We start from the raw sequence: 17408 nt of genomic DNA, 5'->3' as shown, positions 1-17408 counted from the left end.
GATGTGTGGCATGTCTTGCTGAAAATAATGTTGAGTTAGCTCAGCGTTGTCTAGTTGCTTGACAAATTGCAGGAAATGATCTTATACCAGTCTGTGTTCATCGTATCTAATAAGAGGAATGGACCCACTATGTGGTTTGCCAGTCTGCATTCCAAACTCCGACCTTCTGTGGGTGCAGGGGTCTTCCTTGACTACTGTGTGGGTTATTTGCGGCCCAAATGTTGATATTTTGAGAATTCACTCAATCAGTCAGATGGAACTAGGTCTCATCTGTGAACTATATGATGTTCAGAATTTGCGGTAGCCATACAGTAAAATCCAAGAACCATGTACAGTAAAGGACTTGTTTTTCTTTATCCGGCTCTTGTAACTCGTGAATAGCAGTCATCATGTATGGCTGCAGTTTCTTTACCTTGATCGCTCTTTGACATATCAAATTCGAATACCCTGTTTCATGAGACAGGTGACGTGATTATTTCCTAGGAGACCGAAGCAAATGAGCCTGAAAATCTTCTGCCACGTCTGCCAAACCTGTGTGTGATGCTCGGCAGACTCAGTTAACAAAGACCCAGTTATCTACCATTTTCTCACTATAGTCAGTATCATGTCTCTCTTGGAAGGATCGCGCATAACATACCCTCTCCTGAACGCCCATTGTATGGCTACGATGGACTTTGTAATACAATAATTTTTCACTACAAACACACACTGAGGCAGTGTGTACTGCATCTTGAACGAATGTACTGTAAAACAAGCAAGCAAGCCAGCAACAATCAAAATTGAGGAAACAGTTGATGCCTAACAAAGAGTAACTTGCATATTGTTGGCAAATGTTGGTAAGTGAATCTTCCAGAGTTTCTTCAAATTTCCTATCTGCTGTCAGACAGAAATGGGGTAGTTTTGAAAACCACCCGCTTTATATTAATCACCTTAGGTGTTGCAACTTCTTGCCAGAAAGCCTGCCATGTTAAAATATTAGGACCAAAATCAAAGCACTGTGCTTATTTTTCATTTGTTTATTTTGTTCTTGTCCTCTGTTTTAGTTAAATAGGCCTAGATAGTACAAATGTGGAAATTGATTAATGTAGTATAGTACAGTATGGATAGGTACATCAGACTACAGTAGGCTATGCATCAATAACATTACTGTTGTATTTAATATGTCTTAGTATGTAACCTGTTCTTTTCTCTTCAGGTAGACAGCCTGAATCTATCAAAGAAAGAGAGCCCACCAGCGGAAAGTCCTAGCAGTAAACCTGCCCCAGCATCAGCCCCACCTCCAGCTGAAGTGCCACCAACCGTAGAAAAAACTCCTGAGGAAGATGATCAAATTACACCAGCTGAACGATCTCTGCTACAGAAGATAATACGTAAAGGTTTAGTAGAGAATAAAAATGACATTCAAGTACAGAGAAAGGACCCAAAGTCTCCACTGTATTCAGTAAAATCGTTTGAAGCCTTGCATTTGTAAGTTCATATCACTTCTTATTTGTACCTACATTTATTCTGTCATTTTATAAATAAATAATTTGTGTAATTATTTCAGGAAACCTCCACTTTTGAAAGGTGTTTATAATATGGGATTTTATGCTCCATCAAAAATCCAGGAAACAGCTTTGCCAACATTGTTAGCAGATCCGTAAGTGTAGTTTATTTATTTTATTAACTTTTGGTAGCAACCAGAAATATGGTTAAGACAGTTTAATGCATACACTTACATTAGTTAAAATCTCTGCCAGAATATGTGAATGCAGTAGAACTTGGTTATTACTACATACATGGGACCTAATAAATTGTCATTATAAACAAGTGTTGTGACCAAGATTTATTTTATCAGTAGGGTGAGGAGATGGAAAATGGTATAGAACAAAACTTAATTACTGGTAAGCTTATTTTACATTGTACATAAGTTATTTAATTTTAAACTTGACATTAAAAGTGTAAAATTGAAGTACATACAACAATACGGTAAAGAAACATGATTAAATTTCATAAGGTTTTAGTTCATAGAGTTAAACTTGAAACTACAGTACAGTATGTCTAGTATAATCAGCACTCACCAAACTTCTTCATTTAGGAATAATGAAGGAGTACTTTTGGTCTGTCTTCTCTTGTTTGCCCAAAGTTTCTAAACTTTTCATCACAATTTCACTTCACTTTCCCCTAGTTCCATTGAACATAATCATAACTCCTCTGGCTTCTAAAGCGTCACTCACTATTGGGATAGACTTCTTTTCTTCTTCCTCCTCCTCCTCCTCTTCATGGTCACTGTAGCCCGCATTCACCACTTCATTTACAATATCACAGTCGGTTTTTCACAGCAGTTCAAGTAACTATAGATTATCATCACTGTCATAAACATTGTCCTCAGCTTCAGTGGCATGCATTTATTTCTTCAGTGGAAAAAATTCCCACATGATAGAAATTCTAATCCTGACTAATATTTTTAATGACTTTATACGCAGGACAGGTGTTTCTCGTAGCAAGGATGCAAAACACTTTCCTTCTGAGGAATATGTTTATACCACAGAATACCTGATGTTATTGAGAAGGTGTTGCTGCCTGATGTTGCTATAATAAAGTAGTGCTGTATTGTGCTGAAAGAATGTTGAAGGGGCAGATTATCTGTAGGATCATACTTATCCCAATTACCGGTAATAATGAATACTTGGTAAAATCTTTATTAATGGGGTTATCTGTGTCGGTGCATTGTAAAGCAAATTGTAAAAAAAAAAAAAAAAAAAAAAGAAAAAGAAAAAGAAAAACTAGGGGGGGGGGGGGTGTGTGTGTGCAATACAGACGTATACCAACATGGTATGACTTGCATAATGTAGGAACACACCACACAAAGCTGCAAACTTAGCTGTGATGAGACCATTGGTCTGGATTGATTAGATCATTAGCTAGTGACATGACCATCAGAGTGGATAAAGATCAGTGTAGTTCACTCTTCTCTACTTATTATACCGGTATTCGCGCTGCGGATAGATACATCTGACACACCATGACATTTTTAAACTTCACGGTTTTGTTATTTTCACAGAATGTGGCAGCCCTTTGTCCTCATATGATGCGAGCTCTATCAGAGACTATAGCAAACTGCTGCAACCATTAGGAACTCAGAAAATGGTCGCATTTCCCAGATTGATGTAGTCTCCGTTTTAGTTCTTCCACATACGTAAAAATACTTCTAAGGGCAGGTTGGTGGGTCCTTGGTGAGCATAAAGGAAGGATCTTTCATCTCTGCTACTTAAAGGCAATGTTTACCACTGATATCATTCATCCCTCTGATGATAGTAACTATTTCCTGCATTCCAATGCTGCTCCCACCCCTGTCCTATCACCCCAGAATCTCCAGCCTCGGCCCCTCAGGCAGCAGGAGATGTTCTGAGAGTAGCCTTGAGTACCAGATGAATGATGATGTTATTGGCTTTACGTCCCACTAACTACTTTTACAGTTTTTGGAGATGCTGAGGTGTTCTTTTACTTGCCAGTAAATCTACTGATACAAGGCTGATGACTTGAGCACCTTTCAAATACCACCGGACTGAGCCAGGATCGAACCTGCCAAGTTAGGGTCAGAAGGCCAGTGCCTCAACTGTCTCAGCCACTCAGCTCGGCACCAGAAGAATGTGCTGCAGGTCACTCAGTTAAATGCTTACTCTCACCCCTCGAACAAGATGGATGAGTTTAAAGCTATTTTCAATACACTGCAGGTGGACGTTATTTTAATGAGTGAAACTTGGCTAAAAAGTAAACACATCTCAAATAATTACAACCTACCAGGGTACTGACTTCTGAGATCCGACAGAAGAAATGGTAGTTTAGGGGCGTGTGTGCTTAGCCATTTAAAACCAAAAAATTATCTATAAATCTCATCTATCGTGGATATGGTTTCCTTACCCTCCCATGTGTAGGAGTTAATAGCCATATGCTTGAAGAATGTATTCATAACTGCTAATCCCATACTAGCACAGAAGTCCAGTAAACGCTTTCCATTCGTATTAGCTTCCATATCTTCCCCACATTTACCCATCACCTTCTCATACCCATCAGTTCTATTTCCAACTCTTGCATTGAAATTGCCCATTAGCACTATCCACTCCTTGCTGTTGACCTCATACAACTTATCAATATCCTCCTCATCTGCACCCTCACATGATGAATAGACATGGTGAGACATTTCTCGTTCTAATTCCTCCAACTGCCAAATCATCCACTCATTTATTTGCTTAACAGAAACTACATTGTCTGCCGCCTTACCGACTATCAGCAGCAGAAGTTACACATTGGCAAAAAATTAAAGGTGACAGGAAAAAATAACTCATTACCATCGAACACTTACCGCTACTTTAGTTACAACAATCGGTTACCCAGAGACCATGAACCAAATTAAGTGTTGGAACGGCAGTAAATTTCTAGTCTACATTAAAGAGAACGAGTTTTAATTATGAACATAACTTACGTATTTATTATTCAAAAATAAAAGAAATTAAGCCTTCATTATCAGGGAAAACGTCCAAAATTAAAAACACCCGAACTGGGTTACAAAATTAAATGTAGTGGTAAAACCTTAATGTACCGTCCGGACGGAGAAATAAAATTAAATGATACATGTGCATAACTTCAGAACAACCGAACTTCGTGTGAAATTTTTAACATGTTTCATGTCCGACTCGTTGGCTGAACGGTCAGCGTACTGGCCTTCGGTTCAGAGGGTCCCGGGTTCGATTCCCGGCCGGGTCGGGGATTTTAACCTTAATTGGTTAATTCCAGTGGCACGGGGGCTGGGTGTGTGTGCTGTGTTCATCATCATTTCATCCTCATCACGACGCGCAGGTCACCTACGGGTGTCAAATAGAAAGACCTGCACCTGGCGAGCCGAACCCGTCCTGGGATATCCCGGCACTAAAAGCCATACGACATTTCATTTCAACATGTTTCATGCATTGTGTCTTCCAGCAATGTTTCTTTTCACAATATTTCTTGAACATATAAACATTTTCATTACTCAGAAAACACCTCGCTTGATTACCACGGAGATTTCACACGGCCTCCAGTACTTGCGGATGAGAAAATAGCAGACATAACACGGCAGAAAGTCAGAAAAATATAAGAATGAAAAGGTAGGGAGTATAAATAAAATTACATTTAAGCAAGAATAACTAAAAAAAATCCCCAAGAAACGGAATAATATCCACACATAACTTTAAAAGAATCTCAACGTCACCAAACAACATCAAACAGTCACTATCACAACCGGGACCAGTTACCAAGGAGACGTAAACACGCCAAGAGACCTTGGCAACTAACTCCGGAACATGAACCAAAACAACGCTGGTCAATAAGAAAAATATGAAGGTTAAAAGGAAAAATTACAAGTACACGGTCAAAATAAAATAAGCAGAAACAGAGGTAAACAAGAAATTAAAACAAATCAAGGACTGGCACCCAAGTGAAATCTCGCGTAGTTTTAAAATTATACACAGAGAAGTTTCATAGTTGGTCAATAGAATTACTAAATAAATTGCTTCTAATTAAGCACACTTTCTTTTTACCAAACGGTTTGGATGTATAACTAGGTACACTTTGGAAACCCAACTTAGAAAAACCTAAGGTAACTAAATAAAACAGGACGACATAATAAATCCGAGACCCACGCCGATACTCAAGACGAAGGATTTTCAACTCATACTTCTTCACGTAGGAGGAACCAGATCCAAGACAGAAATGAAGAAGAGACTTACTTGCATTGTTGAAGTTTGCAGAAGTATGCTAGTATCCATTACTCACGTAAAAGAAATATGCTTGAAATTACTAAATTCATAATTAAAGAAAGACGTTCCCCGAATCTGATTAAGGAGCACTAAGAACTAAATCCTTATGCAGAAACACTATTGTCCAGTAGCCACGTGGTAGAGCGGAAAGTGATCTAGAAGTGAGGAAGAAACACGTCTTGCCTCCATCGTACTCCACTGATTACTCAAGCATGGCAACTCGCACCAACAAGCAGCATGGCCCACCAAACGGAATAGAGTGAGTCATAGACTCGCCCACAAGAAGACACTACAACTTAGGGCACGTGATTTTACCAGACCAAGTTTAAGGATTCCAAGAGAAAACATTAAAGCAATATAATCTCATGGTGACAGTGACGAAGATGGTATCAAATAAATAATGTGGGCAATGCCACGGAGAAAGTATTAGTTGAATACAAGGCTGAAATAATTTCCGAATGACACTAATTTCTCTTGCATGAATGCAGATTCAAAATATGGTCAGGGAGAGCTAAAACTCGTCACCAACGTGACAATTGTATGCAATAGCATTCCTGATGAACAGTCCAACCCTACACTCTGCTCTTCCCTTTCTAACACCCATCAAGAGCACTTTATAATCTCCTATCTATTCCTCATTACCTCTCTTTACCGAATATCATTAACTCCTAACACGTCCAGACGCATCCTGTTTGCTGACTCCGCCAGTTCTACTTACCTGACCAAGCTCGATAGCTGCAGTTGATTAAGTGCGGCCAGTATTCGGGAGATAGTAGGTTCGAACTCCACTATCGGCAGCCCTGAAAATGGTTTTCCGTGGTTTCCCATTTTTATGCCAGGCAAATGCTGGGGCTGTACCTTAATTAAGGCCACGGCCGCTTCCTTCCCACTCCTAGCCATTCCCTGTCCCATCGTCGCCATAAGACCTATCTGTGTCGGTGCGACGTAAAGCAACTAGCAAAAAAAAATCTACTTACCTGCTTGCTTACTTTCTGCCCAAAGCCCCGGCAACATTGATAGCTCCCCACCGAATTCCATTTTGTTCGCCACATTGTTTCCAAGGGGTTCCTCACCTGTCAAACTGAAGTGGGACTCCGGTATTCCAGTAGGTCCGGGGCTTGCTTAAAACATTATGAGCGGGCTCGGTAAAAATTTTGCAAAGCAGGATGCTACCCTACTTACTCATATTCCCAGTGAGAATCTCTCTTCTAACAGGTAGGGGACCTCCAATGGATTTTATAGTTCTTGCCGCCTGAACAGATAGAGGGCCATGACTAAAAATATACCCGAGATGCCTACTCGTATTCCATAGCAACTGGTATCCTGACCCTTGGGATCACTTACTAGGCCACTCAGCCATTGCCCCCGTGGTTCATGAACTAGGACGTGACTACAGTAACCCACATCGTGACCTGGTGTTACAGATTTTTTAATTGAAATGCTCCTCTTTGCATAACAAGGACTAAAAGAAAGCAAAATCCCTGTGGATAAGTGAAGACATTAAATGTTTTGTGGCAAAGCTTGACACAGCTGACAGAAAATAGAAACGTGACCCAATGGAGAAGAAACTGGGTCAAAGTGGTAAACAAAACATTCTTGTTGATAAATATAACAATCATGTGTTAAATAAAGAAAAAGGAAAATTTTGATGACATCTCACTTTTGCAAGTTAGAGTTGCCCTCTGGAAAATAAAATCAGATGCAGTTGTAATGGATACTGTTGGTAGAGTAATGCTTAGGAAAATATTAGACGTTATCATCCCTCCCCCAACCTACATCTACAGTTATTCCATACAGGATGGCATGTAACCCATGATGTGGAAAATGGCCCTTGTATGTCCATTGGTAATGACTTAGACTCCAAGACGTGCTGGTGACTACCAATCAACATAATTTTGATAGTAGCGAAAGGACTAGAGTACATGGTTTTCAATCAAAGCAAAACTTAATTGGATATGTACCATACTCTAGACCCATTTTAAGTGAAAGTACTTATACTGCCTTCTTTAAGAGACTGATTGCATAAGACAAGTGATGGATGAAAGAGGGGCAACACTGATGGTCCCCTTGACTTCAGCAAGGCATTCGATTCTAGAGACTATGATTTGTTACTGTCAAAACTTAACCGAATAGGTTTTTCGGATAGCACCTTCTACTGGATGAAGTACTTTTTACATGGTCAACAACAATGTATTACCAACAAAGGTGACTAATCTTCTTCGTTGCAGACCATGGCAACAGGAGTTTCTCAGGGTTCTACACTTGCCACTGCTTCTTTTTTCACTGTATACAGTAAAACCTCGTTAATTCGAAGTCGTTGGGACTCAAAAATCGGACTTCGAATTAACCGCCAATTCGCAATTCAGAAGTACCAACCCTCGCCGCGTTACAAAATATTCTATGGCCCATTACTGCATGCAGTTAACCTTGATTCACAGTTTATACCCTTCAAATGCCATGAAAAAAGAACTAGTTCCAAAATGTATCCAAGAAGGTGCATTTACAGTATTCAAGTAATGCACTCGGATATCTCATTGGCAAACATAACCTCACGCAACGAAAGAAAAAAAAAACACGATTCAAAGACGAGGAGAAGTCTATGCTGGCTCCCATGTGCAAGTGCTTTATTAATTGGATTACTATACTGTATGCATTTTAGATGCCTTGTATTTACAAAGGAAGTACCCGATGCCTTAAAATCGAACTTTTCTATGACTTTATCCTTGTACGATTTCCCGCCATAGCACTTCTCTCGTACTTCAGAAATGTACCAAACACTTGCCGCGTAACAAAGTATTCTAAGACCCATTAATGCATGCGATCACCTCGATTCATAGTTTAAACCTTTCAAATGCCATGGAAAAAAACTATTTCCGAAATGTATCCAACAAGGTGCATTTACAATGTTCAAATAATGCACTTGGATAATCACTCACAAACATAACCTCACGCAACGAAAGAAAAAAAAATCACACAATTCAAAGACGAGGATAAATTATGCCGGTCCCCCTGTGTAAATGCATTATTTTTTGGATTTCTGTACTGTTTGCATTTTTAGATGCTTTGTGCTGGCATGGAAAGTGCCCGACGCCCTTAAAACGTTGTGGTTTATCGAACTTTCCTATGACGAGGGGATAAAGTTTCTCGCTTCCATCCCATGTGCATTGCAACGCACTACTATGACCCATTTAAAACCATAAGACCATTTGGGCTTGCATTAAAATAAAGCAATGCAGTTTCACCGGCAATGACAATATTGTTCGGTGCCTACGAATTTATTATATGAGCTACGTTTTTTCGACAACTGTCGGCATCGCCAGTGTTCGCGGATTCTGTTTTTCCGCACACTGCCTGTTGCGTGATATTAAGGCGTTCCTTAAAAGGTTGAATACAAAAGAATTCCGATTTCATTCAACTTGGCAATCATGAAGCGCACTGTAGACCCACCGAAGTGAGTGTAATGCAGAAAGCTACCCTTCCACGTTCTGGAACGCGCGTTCTATTAAGACGCGGAGCGGATAAATTTCGAGTTGAAATTACTCTGTAACATACTATTGTTTTAAAATGTAAAGGCAGTTTCGAATTAAAAAGGTCTGAATTTCGGTAATGGGGCCGACATTGTACTTCGAATTACTAATTATCCGTATTTCGAATTAAACAATTTAAATAACATGCAAAACTGTATCTCATGTTTCCGGGAATGAGAGCTTCTTCGAATTAGGCGGGATTTTGAATTAACCGATTTCGAATTATCGAGGTTCTACTGTATAAGTGATCTGTATAAAACTCTTTTAAGTACAGCAGACATCACATATATGCAGACAGTGTGCAATTGTACATTCATTGTAGACCAGATGACATTTTAGAAACAATGGAAAAATTAAGTGTAGATCTCAAATCATTAAACAACTGGGCAGTAAAATGTTGACTGTTCCTCAACCTGGCCAATCCCAAACAATCCATGTAGCTAATCCAAGACTATTATCCAAAGCAGATTGAGCAAATCAGTGTATACAGAACAAAGTCATGCTTTACAGTAATAGTCTAAAAACAAAATCTTGGAATCACGCTAGGTGAAGACCTATCCTGGTCTGTGCATACAGTATTAACTTGCAGGTGAGTATTTGCATCACTGCACACCCTCAGCAAGTTAAAATTGTATTTCCCTTTAAACTAAAATTATTTAAATTGAAATGCTAGTTATGCAAATTCTTGATTACTACGGTACAGTTTCTAATGCCATTGTTGAATCACTGCAGAAGTTACAGTGCTCACAAAATCCACGTGTGAGGTTCATCTGCAATCTTAAATACATAGATCATGTGAGATCATCCTACACCGGACCCGGCTGGTTCCGTCTCTACAAGACAGACATAATCTTCACTGCGTAACCTTACTGCAACAAACTTTAAATCTCAATTCTCCTTCTTACCTCACAGAATTGTATTTTCTTTTACAGCTCTTACCCCGTACCCTTTATAGAAAAATAGACCTTGAGTGGTGAATGATTTACATTAATGATTGTTTCATAAAAGATGCAAGAGAAACTATTTTTTACATAATAGTCATGTATTACATAACATTCATGCATAAATATCTATATTTTCCAACTGAGAAATGCTTTCAGATTGGTTGGGCAACCAAACCTTATTTTGTACACCACAGATAACTTGATTAAATAGTCACTTTCACTTAAATCACATACCTTCATAATCTCTCAGCAGGCCAAACTTTTTCATCTGTTAAATTAGAAATTTGTCTCTTAATACACTTGTGCGGTAAATTGTTGATGTGATGTGTGCTTGTGTTATTTTATGTTAATCTTTTTGTTAGTTTCATTAATTCAGTAGTGCACATTGAATGCAAAGGGGCAACCAAATAAATGTTAACCAGCAAATTATTTTGACCTAATTTCTGGATGTAAAACACCAATTGCAAAAAAAAAAAAAAGAGAGAGAGAGAACAGCAGGTTGCATTTTAATTTAGGTTGTGGAGTGAATCTTTGACATTGAATGTTAATAAAGTTTTTTTTTTTTAAAAATCTTGAATGATTATGACATAACATGGCTCATGGGATTCGAAAAATTTTGGCTCAAAGTTACTGAATAAAGTTTAGTTAAATTTAGTCTCTAATTTTTTGTTCGTAGTTTTAATATAATAAACTCAATGATGGTTGGGGGTTTAGAAAATTATGTTTATGTCATCAGAAATGGCTTTGTTTGCCCTACTTGAGTAACTGCCAGAGTTACTGATATATTAATATTGAGGATGCTTGTTTTCTTTCAGTCCCCAGAACATGATTGCCCAGTCTCAGTCTGGTACTGGTAAAACAGCTGCCTTTGTGTTGGCGATGTTGAGTCGGGTTGATCCGACGAAAGATTATCCTCAGGTATGACGCATATTTCTTAATTTAAACAAGGGCTACCAAAACATTTCTCATGAGATTTGTCACATAGACAACCCCACTGGCTAAGAAATGGAGAATGTTGCCTGATAAAAACCAGTGTAATTATTTTGTTGTTGATTGTAGATGGATATAGATTTTTTCCACTTCTCTAACTTCAAAAGCTGAATTATTTTCAGTGTTAACGTAGTGCTTAAGCTACTTTTGCATATTGACAGTTTTATTTGAATCTTATTAGCCATATGACCAGAACGTAACTGTAAACCACCAATTTTCCCTGTGTGAAGCTGGTATGTTGCTTATTGGGATTACAAGTTTATTGTTCATTAGAAAGATTACTTTCTAGTGATAGTGTGAAATGTCACAAAATTGACATTGTTTGTGGAGTGGTAAATAGCAGAACAATTATCCTCTGTCTTATGGTCTACTGTGAAATTGTCAGACATGTGTGTTTCTATGAAGGTAAGTGGGAAAACAAATTGATCCAAAAAAAAAAAAGAGAGAGATCATTGATGACTGTTTTGTGTTAGGTTTTTGGACACTCAACATAGTTTTATATTTCCTTTCTTTTATGACTATAGTTCTGTTTCTATGAGTTTTGACTTGACAGTTAACCAGAAGTCAGACATTGGTGCCAAATTGATACGAGAACAAACAGCTGATTCAAAACACACAACACGAGCGGAAATGTATATACTCGAATATAAGTCCAGAAACAATTATTCTTTGTAGCAACATGTATGACTCATATAAGATTAACAATAACATAAGATAAGGCTACAAGATAAAAATAGATCAGTGCTTGAACAGATAAAACGTGATCAAATGAAATGAAATTTCTATCCGCCCTGTGGAAGAGCTCGCATTGCTAATTGATTCAATTTCTCCTAAGGAAGGAAAAATCCTACAAGGGGAATACACCACTGATTTCTGAGTCGCCATTGGTTTGTCATCATCTGTAATACTTTCCTTCTCCCATGCTTCACTTATCTCAGACTGTGTCCGGCAACCTTGCTCCAGTCTTCTGTACTTAACGGCCTATGGCTTCCGTAAGAAGTCTTTCAACTTCCGAAGCTGTGAAGAGTCTGTTATTCGCTGCAACATATTCCTTCACTTGGGCCCAGATCAGTTCTGTGGCGTTCAAATGGCAATGATATAGTGGAAGGTGAACAAATTTATGCCCATGCCTCTTGGCTATTTCATCCACCACGAAAACCAGGTAGTAGAGCTTGTTTTATTTCACAAGATTCATGGGATCCCCCATTCCTCATCTCATCGCAAATCGAAATATTGTGCTCCTTCAAGCACTCAACTCATTATTTCTACCCATCATTGTTGGTGCTTTGTCAAGAATGACCGAGTGAACTGACAATGACCATGAAAAGAACTGCACCGGGTGAGTTGGCCATGCGCTTAGGGGCTCGCATCCAGGAGATAGTGGGTTCGAATACCACTGTCGGCAGCACTGAAGATGGTTTTCCATGGTTTCCCAATTTCACACCAGGCAAATGCTGGGGCTGTACCTTAATTAAGGTCATAGCTGCTTCCTTCCCATTCCTAGGCCTTTCCTTTCCCATCATCGTCATAAGATTTTCTGTGTCGGTGCGACGTAAAGCAAATAGCAGAAAAGGAAAGAACTGGGCACAACGCATAGCTGATAGCACTTGGTTATAATAAACAACAGGCCAACAACAGTGGTAATCAGAACTGGAGTCTAATGCGCTCTATCGGAGCGATCAGCTGCCCATGATTGGCTGTTTATTGATTCACTTAAGCCTCTGCCAAAAGGCAGCATTCAAATGTCAAGTCGAAACTCATAAGAACTGAACTATACACTAGAGCTCTCCATTGTCAGCTGCAATACTGCGTAGCTATCATGTGAAATTTTAGTGTCCCAAATATTGAACTGTTACTGATCAAAAGTTCATTAGTTCATTAATACCAAAATCATTTTAAATTAATGTTAATTTTGTAAAACATCCATAAATATAGCATTGACCGTATAGATTAACTAATATCAGACCTTGTTTAGATTGATGCTTTCATGACATAGATTAATAGACCTTGCATCTGTTGGGGTTTTTAGTGTGTGAAATTTGTTAGAATTGTCACAGGCATGTTCGATTGTTTCTTTTCTGAAGACATGGAGCAAAGTCGTTGTGAAACATGAAGATTCCCTACAAATTGTCTCTTTCAACATGACAAAAGGAAATCGTCTATCAAACACACTCCTATTCCTTTTCAAACTTTCTGTCCTCTTTTGTTATTTTATGTTTCGTCCAATTGTTTTACAGTGGAACCTCGATTCTCCGTTTTTGGAGGGACGGTAAAAAAAACCGTACAACATGGGAAAACGGAAAATCCGGGAATGAATGAACCATGAACAGTTTGGCTAAACATCACAAAAAAGAAATATGTATACTTAAAATCTTACAAACACCCCTAAACCAAACCAAACTACAGCCCCAGTGGACCTTCCGCCTACCAAGCGACCACTGCTCGGTCCGAACGCCTGCAGATTACAAGGTGACGCTTGGTCAGTGTGATGAATCCTCTCGACCGTTATTCCTAGCTCTCTAGACCGGGATCGCCATCTCATCATTAAATAGCGCCTCAATTAAAGGTAATCGTAGAATGAGTGAACCTGGAACCAGCCCTCATATCCAGCTAAAAGTGTCTGACCTGGCCGGGAATCGAACCTGGGTCCTCCGGGTGAGAGGCAGGCAAGTTCGACCGCGGGGCCTGCTTCAAACATTAATTACCAGTACGCGACTTAAAAGTCTCGAAACTTTACATTCAGTTTTACCGGGGAAACTTCTTTCAGTTCAGCAACTTTGATCGGTCAAACTGTTCGAAAAACGTAATAAAATCAAGCCAAACAATCGACCACAAGTATGTTTTAATTCTCTAATCTAATAAAATAAAGCACATTGGATACAAAAGCATCCAACATGATGGCGAAATCCCTTTTTCTTTAAATCTTCCATTGTAATTTGGTTACCAGTATACTGTTCGTAGTTCGTAGTCAGTTTGTGGAAATCTTCTACCACGCAAGTTAGGCCTACGGCCTACATCGACTTTTAACCCTAGACCGGGTGCGCCAATTTCTGTCACACTACCGGGTGTGCGGTTCACTTTGTCAACCAGTTACGCTTTCAGTCGTTTACAGCCTTCCAATCGCACAAACATTTCATTTAACGGCGTTTTGTCTTTTGTTACAATGTTATTCTCCAAATAAAATTAAAAACTTGTATTAATGATTAATATGAATATACTTAAAATAGATAATCATGAACACGAGAACTAATTCTGAAAGGGATATGAATACTGTGCCTATTTAAAATGAGTTAAGCAGTAGATACATAATTAAATTAAAATAATGGTCATATTTTAATATTTGCACTATTATACAATGAAATGATCAGATACAATCGCAAAAAAATGACTCAATGAAGAATGAACTTTGTTGCCATGTGCAAGAAATCTTTCACACCTTATCCCCCGAGCAATGCCATAATTTCACTGCGGTTCGCAAATTTAGCATCGCGCTCATGGCTGTAATTCACTTCCTCCTGCTTCCTAGAAATGTACTAATTAGTCCAGTATAATAGTTCATCGACCATCTCAGCGTTTATCAACCGCATGAAACAGTCAATTTCTGTTGATGCCATTCTCGCCTCCCCTTCTGGCCCTGGCAGTATTTTTACAATATTCCTTGCTTCTACTCTCGAAGTAAGTTTTGAAAAGTGCGTCGTGGACCACCTTGTTCCTCAATCTCTCCCGAAGATAACTTCCCTTTCGTTATCTTCTTCCTCGGCCTCCTGCTCCGTATCGCTGTTATGATCCTGATCCGATACGTTTATAATTTCCTCCTCCTCATCGGAAAAGTCCAAGACAGAGTCCTCTATTTCATCGGACAGCTGGCTCAAAATGTCAGGTATGTCTTCATCACTGACAAAACGAGACCTAAAATAGAAATATACTACATGTAATTACGCCTGACTTTGTCTAATTACCCAAAAAGTACAGAAGAAAGGAAATTTAAAAGAAACAAATTTTACTTACATGACCAGGTGCGCGGTTGACTTTGTCAACCATCTTCGGGTTCCAAGCGTTCGCTCGAAATAATTGCACACGTATCACTTCCACTGTTATCGAAACTCGACTGAACTGAAGGTCAAGAGTGAGAGCAAAGGTATTTGTTGCGAGGTGGTGAAAGGCTGACAGTTCTAGGAATTACGGCATAAAATAGTGCACTGGTTGACAAAAACAACCAGCGCGCCCGGTCTAGGGTTAAAGGTTATGTTGAACTCGAGAATATTATTTCGAATGTAAGTATCGATTCTCAAGTTTTCAAATGCATTATATTCAATAATGTCCATCACTAATCACGATTAAATTGGAAAGAGAAAAAAATATAATCAAAACTTCCGAATTTACAGTTATTCGCGACCTTGACCTCAGCTGGAAAACGCGCTCGCTGTCCAAGTCGGTACGAGTGCGAAATGATGCAAAGGTTTTTACATGTAACGTGCGCAAATAAAACGGCTGCGGTTTTAACATTTTAACACAATAATGTGAAATTCCTAGTCTTACATTAGGACCAAAACAGTAATAGGCAATCCCAAAACCTCCCATGGCTTTATGTATGTAAAAAGGTGCAACATCTGTTCTGGTCTCGATAACGTAATCGTATGCGATAATATTAAAATACTAAATTTATGTTACTTAAGAAGGAGCAGTTTAGATTTCTGCCAAAAATCACCATTTTTGAGCCATTCGATTCTCAGCCAAGCGCTCGTCACGAGCACCCCGGTCTTCACTGCCAACCCAGGCCTACTGCCAAGTTCACTGCGCGGTCCGTCTCCTTTGATATACTCAAAGCGGACACCCTGCGGCCTTCACCACTCGCCCATGTGCCATCATCCAAACCTCATCGCCAGCCAAGCTCTGCGGTTCACAGGGCGGTCCGACTTCCTGGATATACTCCCAGTGGTCTGTCTGTGGTCCCGCATATTCCCTCCAGTCAAGTCAACCGGGCCACACATCCTGCCAAGCTCCAGCCAGCCTGCCTTGTGCGGGCACACTCAGCATTCAAAAGGAAAAGAGCAAACTTGTCTTGCATTTGATGTGGTGTCTGTTCGTGCCTTGTCTCGGCGCAACCCGACAAAACTACACCGGGCACGACTGGCCCCCCGAGTGCGCCCTCTCGACTCAGGTCCTCTTCGGAGTTTGACCACTTGAGTGCTGTTTCCTCCCCCGCTCCCTCACCGCCCCATCAGTCTCTCTGTTCCCACCCCCCTTAGTAATATTTATACCCCCGGTGGATTGAGTAGCTGGGGCCCATATTCTAATTTCAGTACTCCCTTTAATGTTTCATTCTCCTCCGTCCCATTTGGCAAGGACCACTCCTTCCGTCTTGCAGACACTTCCAAACAATCACTCCACTCCCATAGACGCACAATAGCACTAGCTCTTCAGCATCCACACCGTAGAAGAGGACGATAATTATGTTATATACATCGCTCCCACCAACCCCCATTTCTGCAGTCGCCTCTCCAGCCTACTCCAAACCACAGGCATTCCATTTATTGACTCCACACAATCCTCTTCTAATTCCTACCCTAATTCTTCCCCCCACGACGACGAAGAAGAAGAAGAAGTACCACCTGTCAACAATGAAGACACTGCAGCTCCTGTAACCTCTGAAGACCAGACTCACGAAGAAGAAGAAGAAGCTATCCAAGATTCTGAAGAAACATGTGATGCACATCGTTTTGAGCAGCCGTATCACTACACACGGAACAATTCCATCTTTCCCATTTCCTCCAACTGTACATTCCTAATAGTACCACTCACTAACCCAGGTCCAGTACCTCTCACCCGGCAAGCAATAATCCTGGCTATAGAACCCATTATACAAGAACATATTGCCATCATTGAAGAAACTCGCAATGATCACCTGATCATCACTCCCAACCGTAACCGCTCAGTACCCATCATTCTCAATAAAATTAACTCAGTGGACATTCCCCGTCCAATCCTCATCAACCCGGTCACCAACTCTAAGAACCATGTACCCACTTCTACTGCTGACACTCAAACCATCCTCACTCACTCCAGAGAAAAAGAAATACAGACTGCTCCACCCAAACTCCCGAGCAAAGAAGTTCTAACCATCTCCACCCTGTTTCCGCCGTTATCCCCCTCCACTCAAGACTTCCCCC

The 17408-nt window shown here is 39.9% G+C and overlaps 1 protein-coding gene across 1 annotated transcript in view; it reads left to right on the top strand.

The window, feature by feature from the left end:
* The window catches only part of Dbp80 (putative ATP-dependent RNA helicase Dbp80), a 152565-nt gene that overhangs the window by 16837 nt on the left and 118320 nt on the right, over positions 1-17408 (top strand). The window contains exons 2-4 of the mRNA XM_067150554.2: positions 1196-1467; positions 1547-1639; positions 11064-11166. Coding sequence (XP_067006655.1) covers positions 1196-1467; positions 1547-1639; positions 11064-11166 — 468 coding nt within the window. The remainder of the gene's footprint in view (positions 1-1195; positions 1468-1546; positions 1640-11063; positions 11167-17408) is intronic.

The sequence above is a fragment of the Anabrus simplex genome, chromosome 6 (assembly GCF_040414725.1).
Source record: "Anabrus simplex isolate iqAnaSimp1 chromosome 6, ASM4041472v1, whole genome shotgun sequence".
Classification (NCBI taxonomy): Eukaryota; Metazoa; Arthropoda; class Insecta; order Orthoptera; family Tettigoniidae; genus Anabrus; species Anabrus simplex.
Note: the sequence above shows the minus strand (reverse complement) of the source record. Positions and strands in the feature narration are given on the sequence as shown.